The 14,761-nt window shown below is 33.5% G+C and overlaps 1 protein-coding gene across 1 annotated transcript; it reads right to left on the bottom strand.

Moving 5' to 3' along the window:
• Positions 1 to 11,956: 11,956 nt before the first annotated feature.
• LOC146958684 (paired amphipathic helix protein Sin3-like 3) lies at positions 11,957 to 13,145 on the bottom strand. Its single transcript, XM_085732447.1, has 2 exons — positions 13,093 to 13,145; positions 11,957 to 12,502 (listed from the first exon to the last, which is right to left on the bottom strand). The coding sequence occupies exons 1-2, from the start codon at positions 13,093 to 13,095 to the stop codon at positions 12,113 to 12,115; spliced, it is 393 nt and encodes a 130-aa protein (XP_085588573.1). The 5' UTR covers positions 13,096 to 13,145; the 3' UTR covers positions 11,957 to 12,112.
• Between the last annotated feature and the right edge of the window lie 1,616 nt (positions 13,146 to 14,761).

Here is a 14,761-nt window from a genome sequence, read left to right on the forward strand (position 1 = left end):
CTCTTTTATTCATAAAGGCCCAATATTAATTGAGTAAATAATGCTAAATTGATTTAAAAAATTCTCTATAATTATATTAAATTAACAACTTTCTTTCACCAACAAAAAAAAATTAGCAACTTTCTTTATAAAATCATTTGATAAAATATTTCTTACCTATGAATTATTTTATTATTTCCTTTAATCGACTATATTTAAATTGAAAAGGGTTAAATAAAAGTTTGATGAAGCAAATACTAAACTTTTACAATGTGTTTCATGATTGAGTCAAAATAGTGATTTAAAACTTTAGATGTGAATAAAATTTAGCCACACCAAAGAGACAATCCCAGATCCGCCCCTGTGCACTATGCAGATTAAGCTTTTTAAGCTTTTGTTGAAAACAAACCAAACAAATATGAAACTGTCTAAGAAACAAAAATTGCATATTGTAAATAATTTTGTTAAGAAAAAAGTAGTCAACCTACAACAAACAACACAAATTGCAATCTTTTTTCTTAATGAGAAATGCTAATAGTTAGTTGTTAGATTAATACTTACTCTTCGTCTGAATATAAACACAAGACCTTCAATTTATTATCCTTTAGCTCAAATCATTTGAGATATCCACCCCCTTATGATAGGTAGCAATCTAACTACAGCACTTAATGCTATATTATAATAATTGCAGTTTATCTAATTTTTTTAAATCAAAATATGACCATTTATATTTTATTATATTATTTCTAATAAGACACTATCACCTACAATTTTTACACTGCATAGTGATCAAATGTGCTAAAGGGATATGCATATTACCAATAACAACTTGATGTGTGGAGCAAGCTAATCAAGCAACCAATATCAAAGTGGATAGCAATTAAATACAAGCAAAAGTAGAAAACAGCGAGAGAAAGAAAGAGAGAGCACAAAAGAATTTGTTGACCCAATTCGGTCCAAATTGACCTAGTCTGGGGGGAGAGCAGCCCTCCGTTTTACTATAATGATGAGTAACTTTACAAAAGAGATATCAATGGGTTACAAGAATAAGTCTCCCGCCTAATTCTACCCAAAGCCCCAATCTCTTCCTATAACCAAGAGACTCAATCCTAATAGTGTTTCCCAAGGTGAATCAACCCTTAAACCCTAGTGTTTGTTGCCAAGAGACAAACTCTATACGAACCATAGTTTTGTTGTTGCCCTTCTAAACCCTTGTTTCAGCCCCCCTCTATCTCAAGGTTTACACTGATACAATGTCTATATTTATAGTAAAAGAATCCTCAATAAAACTAGAACAAATCTAGGCCCAAAAATATGTTTATGTTTTATTTCCTGCTGTCAAAATCGGCCACCGAATTGCACCATTCGGCCACCGAAAATTGTCGAACCAAAGGCCAAAAAACAGAGTGCAAAGTCGGCCACCGAGCCCTAAAAATCGGCCATCGATTTTCTGCTTCCAGAATTCCAATTTTGAGTCACTTTCACAACAATCTCCACCTTGACTCTAAATTAGTGATGATGCCAAACCATCAACCACCTTGCTGCTCTTTCCATTGCTTCCCACTACACCAAGTAGCTCCACAAGTTTACACCCTAACCTCTTCAACCATCGGAATGCCTTCCGTCCTTTTGAAGATCCTTGTGTCCAAACTACTCAAGGAATTTTAGGTAGTTCCACAAGTACACACCTTAACCCCTTCAGCCATCGGAATTTCTTCCGCCTTCTCGAAGGTCCTTGCAATCCAACTACGCTAGGAATTTTAGGTAGTTCCACAAGCATTCACCTTAACCTCTTCAGCCATCGAAACGTCTTCCGCCTTCTCGAAGGGTCCTTGCAATCCAACTACACTAGGAGTTTTAGGTAGTTCCACAAGCATTCACCATAACATCTTCAACACAGGACATCTCCCGCTTCCTTGAAGGTCTCCTTCCATCCAATCACCCTTGGCCTTTTTTAGGGTAATCCTGCAAGCCGTGCAAAACATTCTTCAACCTCCGGAATGCCTTCTGTCTTCATGAAGAAATCCCTTGCTCACCACTAGAGCATAGCACCCAAGGTCCTCCATAGTCGTACCATTACCGGTGTGTTCAACTCCACCTTAAGCTGAGCTTCCAATCTCTCAACTAGCAAATGCGTACATCCCACTATGTCTTCCCCCTTGAAACTCCACCTCAACAGGTAGATCATGAGTATTGTTGCCTCCGCCTCTCCAGACTGATCATGAGTATTCTTACCACCGCTTCTCCAGGCTGATGTTGAGTGTTTAACGTCTCTCTAGACGACCACCGCTCCACTAGGCATCATTCTCAAGGTGAGACACGTCACCTTCTTCATTCTCCAAACAACACCACACCACCAGAGCACCTGCAACCTCATAACCCTCAGAGACAATTTGTGCGGAGTTACCACCATTTTCATGAATTCTTAAGTCCTTGGACTTGGTCAGCTCCTTGGTTCTCAAAGCCGCTTGAACTTCTTCCAAGGTAACAGTGCCTTCTTTGCCATAGAGCATGGTATCTGTGAACGATTCAAAAGATTTCGGTAGAGCACACAACAAAGTATAGCTTTATCTTCATCCTCAAGTTGCACCTCAATATTCTCCAAGTCATCAAGGATTTTATTGAACTCCGTGAGTTGCTCCATGATGTCCTTTGACTCCACCATCATGAATGAGTAGAATTGTTGCTTTAGGAATTGCCGATAAGCCAAAGACTTTGTCATATACAAAGACTCCGATTTTGAGCACATTGATGACGCAGTTGGTTCCTTCGCTACTTCTCTCAAAACTTTATCCCTGAGGCACAAGACAATGGCACTCCTGGCCTTGTCCACCATCTCGGTCTTCTCCGCTCGTGACATGGTGACGGTAACGAGCATTCACCCTTCAAAGCTTTCTCACACTTCAGTTGTATTAACACCGCTTCCATCTTTACCTTCCATAACCTAAAATCGTTATCTCCGGTAAACTTCTCAATATCTCACTTCGAACCCATGGAACTTGATTATCCTTTGACCCTTTACCCACGGTGGGCACCAATTGTTGTGAATTCGATGAAAAATCACACTAATAACAACTTTGATGTGTGGAGAAAGTTAATCAAGCAACCAATATCAAAGTAGATAGCAATTAAACACAAGCAAAAGTAGAAAACAGCGAGAGAAAGAAAGATATAACACAAAAGAATTTGTTGACCCAGTTCGGTCCAAATTGACCTAGTATGGGGGGGAGAGCAGCCCTTCGTTTCACTATATCAATGGGTTACATGAATAAGTCTCCCGCCTAATTCTACCCAAAGCCCAAATCTCTTCCCGTAACCAAGAGACTCAATCCTAATAGTGTTTCCCAAGGTGAATCAACCCTCAAACCCTATTGTTTGTTGCCAAGAGACAAACTCTATACAAACCCTAGTTTTATTGTTGCCTTTCTAAATCTTGTTTCAGACCCCTCTATCTCAAGGTTTATACTGATACAATGTCTATATTTATAGTAAAAGAATCCTCAATAAAAATGGAACAAATATAGGCCTGAAAATACGTTTCTGTTTTATTTCCTGCTTTCAAAATCGGCCACCGAATTGCACCATTTGGCCATTGAAAATTGTCAAACCAAAGGCCAAAAAACAGAGTGCAAAATCGGCCACCGAGCCCTGAAAATCGACCACCGATTTTCTGTTTCCAGAATTCCAATTTTAAGTCACTTTCACAACAACAGCTATGCCCATGCAAGTGTTGCATGTTACATTACATACAAAAAGCAAATTCACATAAATAATAAACAAATCTGCCTCACGCTATTAAATTGGATAGTTAGGACAAACTGGTTTCTTTGAGCTATTACCTCAAACTTACTTGGGACAAACACTAAAATTTACCATAACCTATTTTCACAAATGTGAAACACCAATTGAAAAAGTTGGACAGTTGTGCAGGATCAGTCACCTTCTTTTCAAACCAAACTCAAAACCACGATACCTCTATTCTAATTACACATCTATAAGTGTGTGTTCGGTTGTGCGATGAGGAGAATTGGTTTTGGTTAAAAGTGGTTCTCACCAAAAGTGATCAGTGTTTGGATATTCATATTTATTTAAAAGTGAATTGAACTATGAATTTGTGTATGAAAATCAATTCTAGAATCAAAACTACAAATCTTAGCTTCAAGTATAATCAATTATAGAGGTATAATCAATTCAGCTCGACAACAACCAACTCGACAACAACCAAACATGTCAAAATCAATTCTACACCTCCGTAATCAATTATAATCTCACTAAAAGTGAAACCAAACAAATATTTGGTATCACAATAGCTTGATAAAATCACCGGGGATTATGGAAAATCCACCATAGTACCCGTCCAAAAAATAGTCACACTATATATAGTACTAAAAACACTATGGGTATGTTTGGATAGTGAGAGGAAAGAAAGAATAAGGAAAGAATGATGAAGGAATGAAAGTGAGTAGAAAGTGAAAGGAAAGTAAGATGATTTTTGGGTTGTTTGGAATAAGTGAAAAAGTGAAAGGAAAGAAAGATGTATATCTATTAAATGACAAAAATATCCTTATGATAAAATGTGTTAATTTATTTATTATTTATTTAATATAATATGTTTATATTTACATATTAATAAATAAATATTTATGTGTAATGTTAATATATACATGAATATTAATATTTAGTTGTAAATATGTTATATAGTTGTAGATATGATATCATATATAATATTATGCAGTACTTTTTTTAAGAGATACATATAATATCTTATTATACTATTTGACTCTTATTTACATGGGGTAAAGATGGAAAATTCAGTGCTTTCCCACCTTTCCGCGCAGTAGTGGGTGGAAACATTTCCATGGGTGGGTCCCGCAATTCTTTCTTTCCTTGCCTATCTTTCCTTTGAAACAAACCATGGAAACTTTCTTGGTTAACGTGCTTTCTGTCCACAGCCTATCCATCCTTAATCTTTCTTGCGAACCAAACGCAGCCTATGTGTTATAGCAATCGAAAGTAAACATATCAATGAAAAAACTAGGCACTTTATAAAAAAGCATTCATTCATAGCATATTGTCTGGAAATCTAACTTAAATTGGATTATACTTGCTTCTTCATGTTCTCTGCAATGTCTAATGTTGTTTTAGACGAATGTTGAACCCTCAACCCTATTTGATAAGTTTGCCAATCACTTTTGACTCACGTTTGTCACGCCTCGCTTCTTCATGTTCTCTGCAATGTCTAATATTGCTTTAGTCGAATGTTGAGCACTTGACCCTATTTGATCGAGTTTGGCAATCACTTTCAACTCAAATTTCTCTAGTTTGTCACGCATTTGATTAAATTGGTCAATTACCTCCAACTTGAATTGATCCCGTTTGATGTTCCGTTTTGCTCCCGTGTCATTATGATCATTGTTAGTCATTAGAGATCTCTTAAGCGTCAAGGTGTTTCATTTCAAAATTAAATCGGAATGTCCTTCGAACAAATCCTCCATTTTTGCCGTGGCACTTTCTTGATCAATTCTTAGAGCCTTGAAATCATACAAAACTTTCACAAACTCATCATACTTTTCCATCTTATCTTGAAACACAACTTTTACATCATTTACAAACGATGATGCTTCCTCCATGCTTAGTACTTTCTGACCAGCATCACCACTGTAATCCTTCATCAGTCGCAAAGAAAGCGAATTAAATTATTAAGAAAATAATAAATCAGTTTAATTAATTTCCATCTTCCAATTCAAAACAGAAAATAACTTTAAATAAAACAAAAATAATTAATAATCCGCATACCATTGAATTTGTTGCAGAGTTGAATTGCGTCGGCAGAGGTTAAATTACCCTGTGCTAGGGTTTTGGAAGTGTTGATGTTGAGTTTGTTGTGCCCTAATTAGTGCTATATAACGAAATAAACTATTTTTTTTGACAAAAAAAGAAACTGTTTATATTATTTTGTTTTTATTAATATTATTAATATATTACTAGTTACAAACCCGTGCTTCGCACGGGGGTTCAGTAACGTATTTGACAAAATATTATATTGGAAGGATAGATTGTGAAATGACAGATAATTATAAACCATAATACAATATTTAGAGTACTCTTGCATTACGGATTACAAAATTAAATCTTTAAAATTGTTTGATCACAAGTAACAAAGGAAAACATATTTTGTCAGCGGTAGAAACACTTTTCCAGTAATAATTGATATCTATCTATAAACCAATGAAAACCCTATTACCAAAGCTGCCTGATTTATATCATTTTGACTTTCAGCTTCAACATATATAAATCATTTCACATGATCTACATCAAAGACAGATATTAACTGTAATTTAGTATCCAGTTCTTTCAGGCGAACAAACTTCTGCATCAGATAGATAGCTGAAAGCCTCTCTACCTAATTTATATCATTTTGTGTTTTAGCTTCAACGTATATAAATCTTTTCACATTATCTACAGCAAAGGCTAGGGATGTCAATGGATACCCATGGGTACGGATAATATGATATCCGTCCCCGCCCCGTTGGATAAGTATGATACCCGTGCCCGCCCCGTATCCTCGTGGGTACTCACCATACGGGTACCCGTGGGTATTGAGGTATCCATGGGTACCCATGGAGTTTTGAATTTATTTATTTTTTTGTACAAATAATAACTTTTTTTAATTACCAAAAAACTTCAACTTTTAAACATCCATACATAATCCACTCAAAATTTCATAAATCATACATAATTCATAGAAAATTCATGATTCTTATATAATCTATATGTTTTATGATGTGAATGAAGTGGAAACGGTGAACTTAATAAGATGAATTAAAAAAATTTAAAATAAAAATAGGTTATTATTGAGGATTTTTAGGTGGGGGGTAAAATTTTCTTCAATAAGGTACCAACTTTAAGTAATAAGATATGATATATAAAGATATATTAGTAATTTACTTAATTTATTATCGGGTATAGGTACCCGTAGGTATGGATACAATCCAATCCGTGTCTGTGTCCATATAATAATGGGTAGTCAAATACCCGTTTATTATACCCGTGGATACCAGTTTAGCTACCCGTGACGGATTTTACCCACGGGTACCGGTGGGCATGGGTATTTTTGCCACCCCTAGCAAAGGCAGATATTAACTGCAATTTAGTACCACGTATATAAATCCTTTCACATGATCTACAACAAAGGTAGATAGTAACTGCAATTTAGTATCCATTCCTTTCAGGTGAACAAACTTCTGAATCAGACAGATAGTTGAATGCCTCTCTACTTGATTTATATCATTTTGCCTTTCAGTTTCAACGTATATAAATCATTTCACATGATCTACAGCAAAGGCAGATATTAACTGCAATTTAGTATCGAGTCCTTTCATGTGAATTATACGCACTTTTAAAAACTTGTTTTAAAGGAGAGATGTTCAAATTACGGAATATTACCATTCTTAGTAAATTTGAAAATGAAGTTCGCATAATCCAAATATTTGTGATGCATGGTTTAAGGCATGGGGTTCAGTAACGTATTTTGTAAAAAAATTGTTCCGAAGGAAAAATGAACAAATTAATGAATATTGCACAAAAATTAAAAAACTTTATCAAAATATTTATGAAAGCTTTATCAAGAGCAGGAAAACATCATAAATTACATAATAGTTAAAATTATAAAAGTGAGCGCTACTGTCATAGGGTTACCAAAAAGGGATTAACACCAATATTTACATGACACAAAATGAACGAAAGAAACACATTAAACTCTTTAGCGTCTTGTGTAGGAACTTGGTTATTAATATTTTGACCGTTAAAAAATAAAAAATCTCTTTGACGTCAAAAAAGTAATATCAACTGAGCAATATTCAGTCTCTTCACATATGCTTAGTAATATTCAGTCTGGAAGATTACATTGAAAGGATAGATGGTAAAATGACGGATAATTGTGAATCATTGTAATATGTCAAAATATAAACCTTAAAAACCATGAACCATCAACTTAGTTTTAAATAGTTAAAAATAAAAAATTGTAAAATAGTTAAAAGTTCTTAAAAATATAAAAATTGGAAAATAGTTAAAAAAAATTGGTGAGGTAGTACTCAACCAAGCAACACTAAAAAAATTATATGCATTAGCGTAACAAAAAAAACAGACAGACGGACATAAAATATTACTCTAAACGTTAATGTGTGTATATATTCGCGAGGTTGAAGAAAGGAGATAAAAATATTTGGGATCATTAAATGACAGCGTGAATAAAAATATTTGTGAGATTGTGATGATTAAACGATATTGAAATTAAATATATAAGTGATAAAAAGATAATAAAATTCCTTTGAAAAAAAGGTAATAAAATTAAATGGAATCTCCTTAAAAAATTAATGGAACGGTTAAAAAAAATAAAGTTAAATGGAAGAAAAAAACATATTGAAATATAATATTAAAAAATAAAGTTTTGTCAAAAAAAATATTAAAAAATAAAGAAAAAGTTCCCGGCGTGAGTTGAAAAGAGGTGCTTGTGAAATAAATTGTCAAGAAGTAGTTTTTTAAAGTAACATTCAACATCTTCTGGTCAAAGCTCATTCCATTCAATTTTATGCGTTCAAAAAAAGTACTTTTTTTAGTAAGTACTTAATTGATATTGTATTCGGCCTAACTTCTCCTTCAAAATGTAGAGAAGTTTGAAAAAAGTCGGGTCAAACGATACCTTAATCTCCCACAACGGCAATGTAGAAACAATTGAATTTGGGAGGAAAAATTGAAAAATAGTTAAAAATATAAAAATTGGAAAATAATTAAATTTTATTAAAAATATAAAAATAAGAAAATAATTAAAAAAATTGGTTAGGGGCAAAAATGGAAATTCATAGGCCAAACCTTAAAAAAAAAAACCACTTCCAATAATTGAATTACCAAAATGCCCCTCATAGGGGCAAATTGGTAATTTCAACGGACATTTCCTTTCTTATATATATAAGTAGATTATCACAACTTGCGCAACACTCCACATAGTTTTTTTTTTTTGAGATAACCGCTCCACATAGTTTTTTTTTTTTTTTTAAGGAAGAGACACTCCACATGGATCCGGATCCTCTCCTGTGTGAATCCCTCCTGCTTCCATTCTGCGTTGATCCTAGCCATTGGATTGATCTAGAGAAAAAAGATAAAATAAAGAAGAAGAAAAAACTGTTCACGCTGCTATCTTCTTCTTCTTCACTAATTCCAATATTCACACCGCATCATCACCACCGGACCGGTCCACCACTCACTCCAACTCAAAACTGTTGCTGATTACAACACCGTTGATAACGGAAATCTCATTTGACGACTGACATCGGACAAAAAAAACCCACATCTTCACACACAAGGATGAGTTGCCGAGGAAAGTATTGAAAAATATTGATGCTGCAAAATTCCCCATTTCTGTTGTAGTTATGTCTTTTATATTTTTAGCAATTGAATGAATATGGAGCAATCTATGTGATTAGCATTTATTTTTCATCACCGATTATAACTTATTTTGAAGGAGTAATTGCTTGACAAAAAATATTAAAGTAAAAACATTAAAAATTGTCCGATGAGTTATCTCCAAGGAAGACCATGTCGCCGGCCTGTTCGAAATCGCCGCTTCCGTTAAACTGTTTGAAGGTTATTGAAAGAAGGAATCAATTATCGTCAAAACTGGAGGAAAAAGGAAGGAAGGAAGTGGTGCTATGTTGTGTGCGTGTGTAAATTTCTCTTTCCAATTAACAACAACTTTGTCCTCTTTCCACTCAACCGTTGGATTAAATCCAACGAATAACAATTGTGCAGGAGAGAGGGCAGTAGAGAATAGGCAGGAGGGGATCCAAATCCCACTCCACATAGTTGTTGCTACTTTTTCTAGTTTTAGTTATGTGCAATTTATAAAACCAATTTATAAAAGCTAAAAAAAAAACTTAATTACAATTTTGGTCTCTAGTTTTAGTTATGTGCAATTTTGGTCCCATAATTTTTTCGGACTATTTTTGTTCCTCAAATTTTTAATTGATTTTTCTTTTGGGCATAATCTTTTTAATGTTTTAATTAAGCCTCTTCAACCATTTTCATTTTTTTTTTTGGTTACCTCAACCAACCATTTTCATTTGTTATTTAAAAAAAAATACCATTTTCATTTGTTTAAAACTCTCAAATTTTGGTTACCTCAACCAACCATTTTCATTTGTTATTTAAAAAAAAATACCATTTTCATTTGTTTAAAACTCTCAAATTTTCATAATCTTTTTAAATGTTTCACAATTTGAATTGATTTAGTTGTTTTAATATTGTTTTTTTAAAAGAAGTTGTTTTAAACATTATTTCCCTAAAAATTCACCAATATTCCAAAAAATGAAACTAATGTTAACCCATTCAACCCTATCGCTCTCTGCAACGTTAGTTACAAAATTGACTTGAAGATATTGGCTCAAAGACTTCCTATTACTATGGCTTTCGTTATCTCTCAAAATCAAAGTAGATTTATTCGGGGAAGGTCTACTTTGGGTAATATTATGATCCTTCAAAAAACATTTTACTCACTTAACTATATGAAAGGAAATACATTCTTATATGGCCTGGTTTTAAATTTGGATCTTGAGAAAGTTTATGATCACATTGAGTAGATTCTTTGGATCTATTGAACCTTTAAGATGATATTATTTTCTTGGTCAGATACTGCATTGATTTGACTAGTATGGCCATCAATTAGAACAAGTCTTGCACTAATACTTTACATGCTTCGAGAGGAATTCTAAGGCGATCATATATCCCCCCTATCTTTTTGTTAAGAAGAAGATGAAATGGAAGATCCAATTTATGTTAAAGAATATGCTTCTACAAACTATGTTGAACCATGGTAATTTAAAAGTAGTCTATACACTCAACAACTGTCAAAGAAGAACCATAGCTAATACACAATATCTTCCACACTCGCCACACTTTGCAAAGACAAAGTTTATGATGTAATAATCTTTAGTGGTAGCTGTAAAAATGTTATGTCAAACTATATAGTAGAAAAATTAAAGTTACAACGTCAACAAAGGTAATGAAGGATAGTATCTCAAAATTGGCTGGTATATATATTTTTCCATTGACAAAAGCTACAAAGACAAAGTTTCGTGTGATGTTATTCTTATGGATGTTTGCTACCTTCTTCTTGGGAGGCCTTGGCATTATGATCTCCATGCCTGATACGACAGTCATGCCAATACTCACATTTAAGTGAAAGATCAAGTCAAAATCAAGTTGGTACATCTACCATGCGATGAACTCAAAGGAAAAAAAAAGAATTCAAGTCACTAGAATAGTCACAAAGGAACAATTTAAGGATATATAGATGTACCATATGTCAAGCTACGACGCCGCAAAATTTTAGTACAGATTTTGCCCTTGAATTACTTTGGATTCAGCAACAAAAGGATTCAAAACGAGCCAAACTAATTGAAACTGGCATCTATTAATTGGGTTTGAGTATAGATTTCATGTCATTCATAACTGATCGTCCAAAAATCAAACCAAACAATTACAATTTTATAATTATTTATCGAGGAATACTAGCAACACACATTCTAACACACATTTATGGGACGCACATGATTTGGTAGGACCCATGTGAATTTTAACCAATCAAAAAGTGTGTTGCTAGTCTTCCTCTTATTTATTTTATTTCAAACTGTTTTTATTGGATTATCATTTTACTCTCTTTAAAACCAAAACAAACCTACTGTTACTCCTTGTTCCACTATTGCTCAACTTTTTTTTTTCTTCTTCTGTACTTGGAACAAACACAACAATTTACCAGATAATTTACCACAATCAATTTTGACAAATATTTAAAAGTTTAGGGGGTTGGATTACAGAAGGTATTGGGTTCAAACTTAAACGAATGAGTAAATAACCTTTGGTCCAAACTAACCCAACACATTACATATATTCTAAGGCTCCTTCAGTCCAATAATACCTAAGCCGTTTTTCCAAATATCCTAGAAAAATTCAATTATTAACACACACAAACATACTCACATTACATGCAGCATAAAAAAACTCTTCGAATTATAGTAATTGAAGGTAAACAATGCCAATAAATAAAAAATAAAAACATTCACAGCATATGAATCATAACTTATGCTTGCTTCTTCTCCTCCAAAATCTCTAATATTTTATCAGCCTTTTGAGACAGAAGTTTAACTTCTTGAGATATAAGTTGAATTTGCGACCCTATTCGATCAGGTGGGTTCTTCTGTTCATCAGTGCCTTCTTCCTTTTCTCCAGTGTCATCACTGATTTGAGATGGCTTTGGCGTAAAGGATTTGAATTTCAAAATCAAATCTGAATGCCCTTTAAACAGCTCCTCCATCCTTGTTGTCACACCTGCTATATCAATTCTTTTAGCCCTGTAATCGCTTAGGACTTTCAAAAATTCATCATACATTTCCCTCTTGTCTTGAAACTTAACTTTTACATCACGTACAAATGCTATTGCTTCTTCCTTGGTTACACCACCACCTTTATCCTGCATTGCCAAGAGAAATTAATTTATTAAGAGAGTAATAAGCATGTTTAATTCAGGAGTTTAATTAGTATGATAGGTTAGTATACAATTATTTTTACACCATATGCATGTGTAGCCCACCTAGATTGACACGGGTTCGACAGTTTAGGAAGGGAGGGGAGGAAGGGGAGGGGAGATTTTCAATTTAAAGTGTTTGATTTAATTTTTAGAAGGGGAGGGGAGTAAATTTTATTTGCATTGTCTAACAACTTTTATTATTATTTGTTATTTGTAACAACTTGTTATTAATGATTACATAATTTTAAAAACCCTATCTCCCACTCACCACCCTTCTGTTAAAATCTCTCACATCCCCTCCTAACTCTCGAACCAAACGGACGCAATGGAGAATCGAACATGAACCTTCGAAGAGGAACACACTCCCAAGTCTCAAATCAATACCACTAGGCCAACTTAAGTGGGTTTACTTGCATGCTAGTTATATTCAATCCAATTCAAAACAAAGCCAAAATAATATAAATTGGAAGGAAAAAATAATCCAAAATAATATAAATTGGAAGGAAAAAATAATTATTGAAGAAAGCTCATACCATTGGATTTTCTGCAGAGTTGAGTTGCGGCGGCAGAGCTAAAGTGAGAGAGATTGTTTGTGTTGCGTGTTGAATCTTAGTACTAGTATTACTGCTATATATAAGCAACGGAAAATACCAAACACGTAACCCTATTTTTTTTTTTTTTTTGTGGATTAACACGTTAACCCTGTTTTAATTTAAAAAATTAACAAATAATTTCTTATTTTATTTATTAAAAAAATAATCTTATTTTATTATATCAAATCAATTTTATTCATTATAAATTTAAATACGATCACTGATCCAACTTTTCAGGATAATTTCAAGAGTATAACTTTCGCTGCACTCCACATAAATGTTGCTATTTTTTTAAAAAATAAAATAAAATAAATGAACTTGGTATCCGCTCAGTCACCTCACCTACTAATGTGAATGTTGTTATTTTTGTAAGAAGGTTAAACGGTGTCAAAGGGGTATCGGTTAAACCATAGTTTTAAAACTCGGATCGATGATCGACTCGGTGGGGTACTGGATCACTAAGTCACTGGTCGAACCATTGAGTCGCTGGTCGAACCGCATGACTGAATCGGATTGAATCGGATGACTCGGTTATATGACTCGGTCTTTATAACGAAGATTATTTGTATTGAATTATATTAAACCGAGTGACTTTGATCTCTAAAAAAATTATAAACTTTTTTGACACTAAATAAAATCATATTTTTATAATATAAATAGAAACATCTTCATAGGTGCCCCTTGAATTCAACTGCATATATTTTTTATAGATATAATACTTATTCAAATAAATATTAAAAAACATTTCACTTCGCATCTACAATACAAATAAAAACAAGTGAGTTAAAAAAAATAGTTGTAATGTAATCAAGTAAAATATTTATGAATTTTTCTCTTTTTTGACAAGTAAAATGTTTATGAAATTATTTTATATTGTTTTAAGGTCACAATTTAATGATTTATATATGTGATAGCAACATTGATATTGATTTACCATTCCAAGATGTGCTAATTGTATATAATGTATCAAAAGCAATTCTTTTCCAATAGATGTTCAGTGGTGCAGCGGTAATCTGTTTCCCTTGCTAGCTAACTATCATGGGTTCTACGCCATGCCACTTTTTACACAAATTTATTTAATTAAATGATGAAATGCTTCAGATCAAACCGGTTCGGTTTGTCAACACCACCGATTCACCGGTTTTGTACGGTTTAGACCGAGTCACACCGGTTCACACCGGTTCGAAAGCATGGCCGATCCGTTGATCAAACCGGTCCGGTTTGTCAACACCACTGATTTTGACCACAGATCAAAATTGTCATACCCTAAATTTTGACCACTTTGCTATGTTCTTACCTATTTTTGTCCGTATTTTAAAACGGCTCAATTTCTCTTCTTTCCGCTTTAACGAGTTAAAACCTTTCTTAGTCGTTGTTTAATCATTCAAAGTCTGTGATCTTGCAAATAAAATTTTGTCCAGTTGAAATTGCTTTATTTGTCTTTTCAGGCATTTTAAATTTTTACGCGTGCTTTTAAAATATTTAAAGTCTTTTATTCACTTCTTTTATAAATAAACCCTTTTAGGTAATTTCCTTTTTGTCCGTATGTTTAAACCGTTTAAAAAGTTTTGTTCGTGTCTTACAAACATCGCACGTCTTAGTCGCCTCA

This window comes from Medicago sativa, chromosome 1, assembly GCF_051527215.1.
Source record: "Medicago sativa cultivar Bolivia chromosome 1, Bolivia_mono, whole genome shotgun sequence".
NCBI classification, from domain to species: Eukaryota; Viridiplantae; Streptophyta; class Magnoliopsida; order Fabales; family Fabaceae; genus Medicago; species Medicago sativa.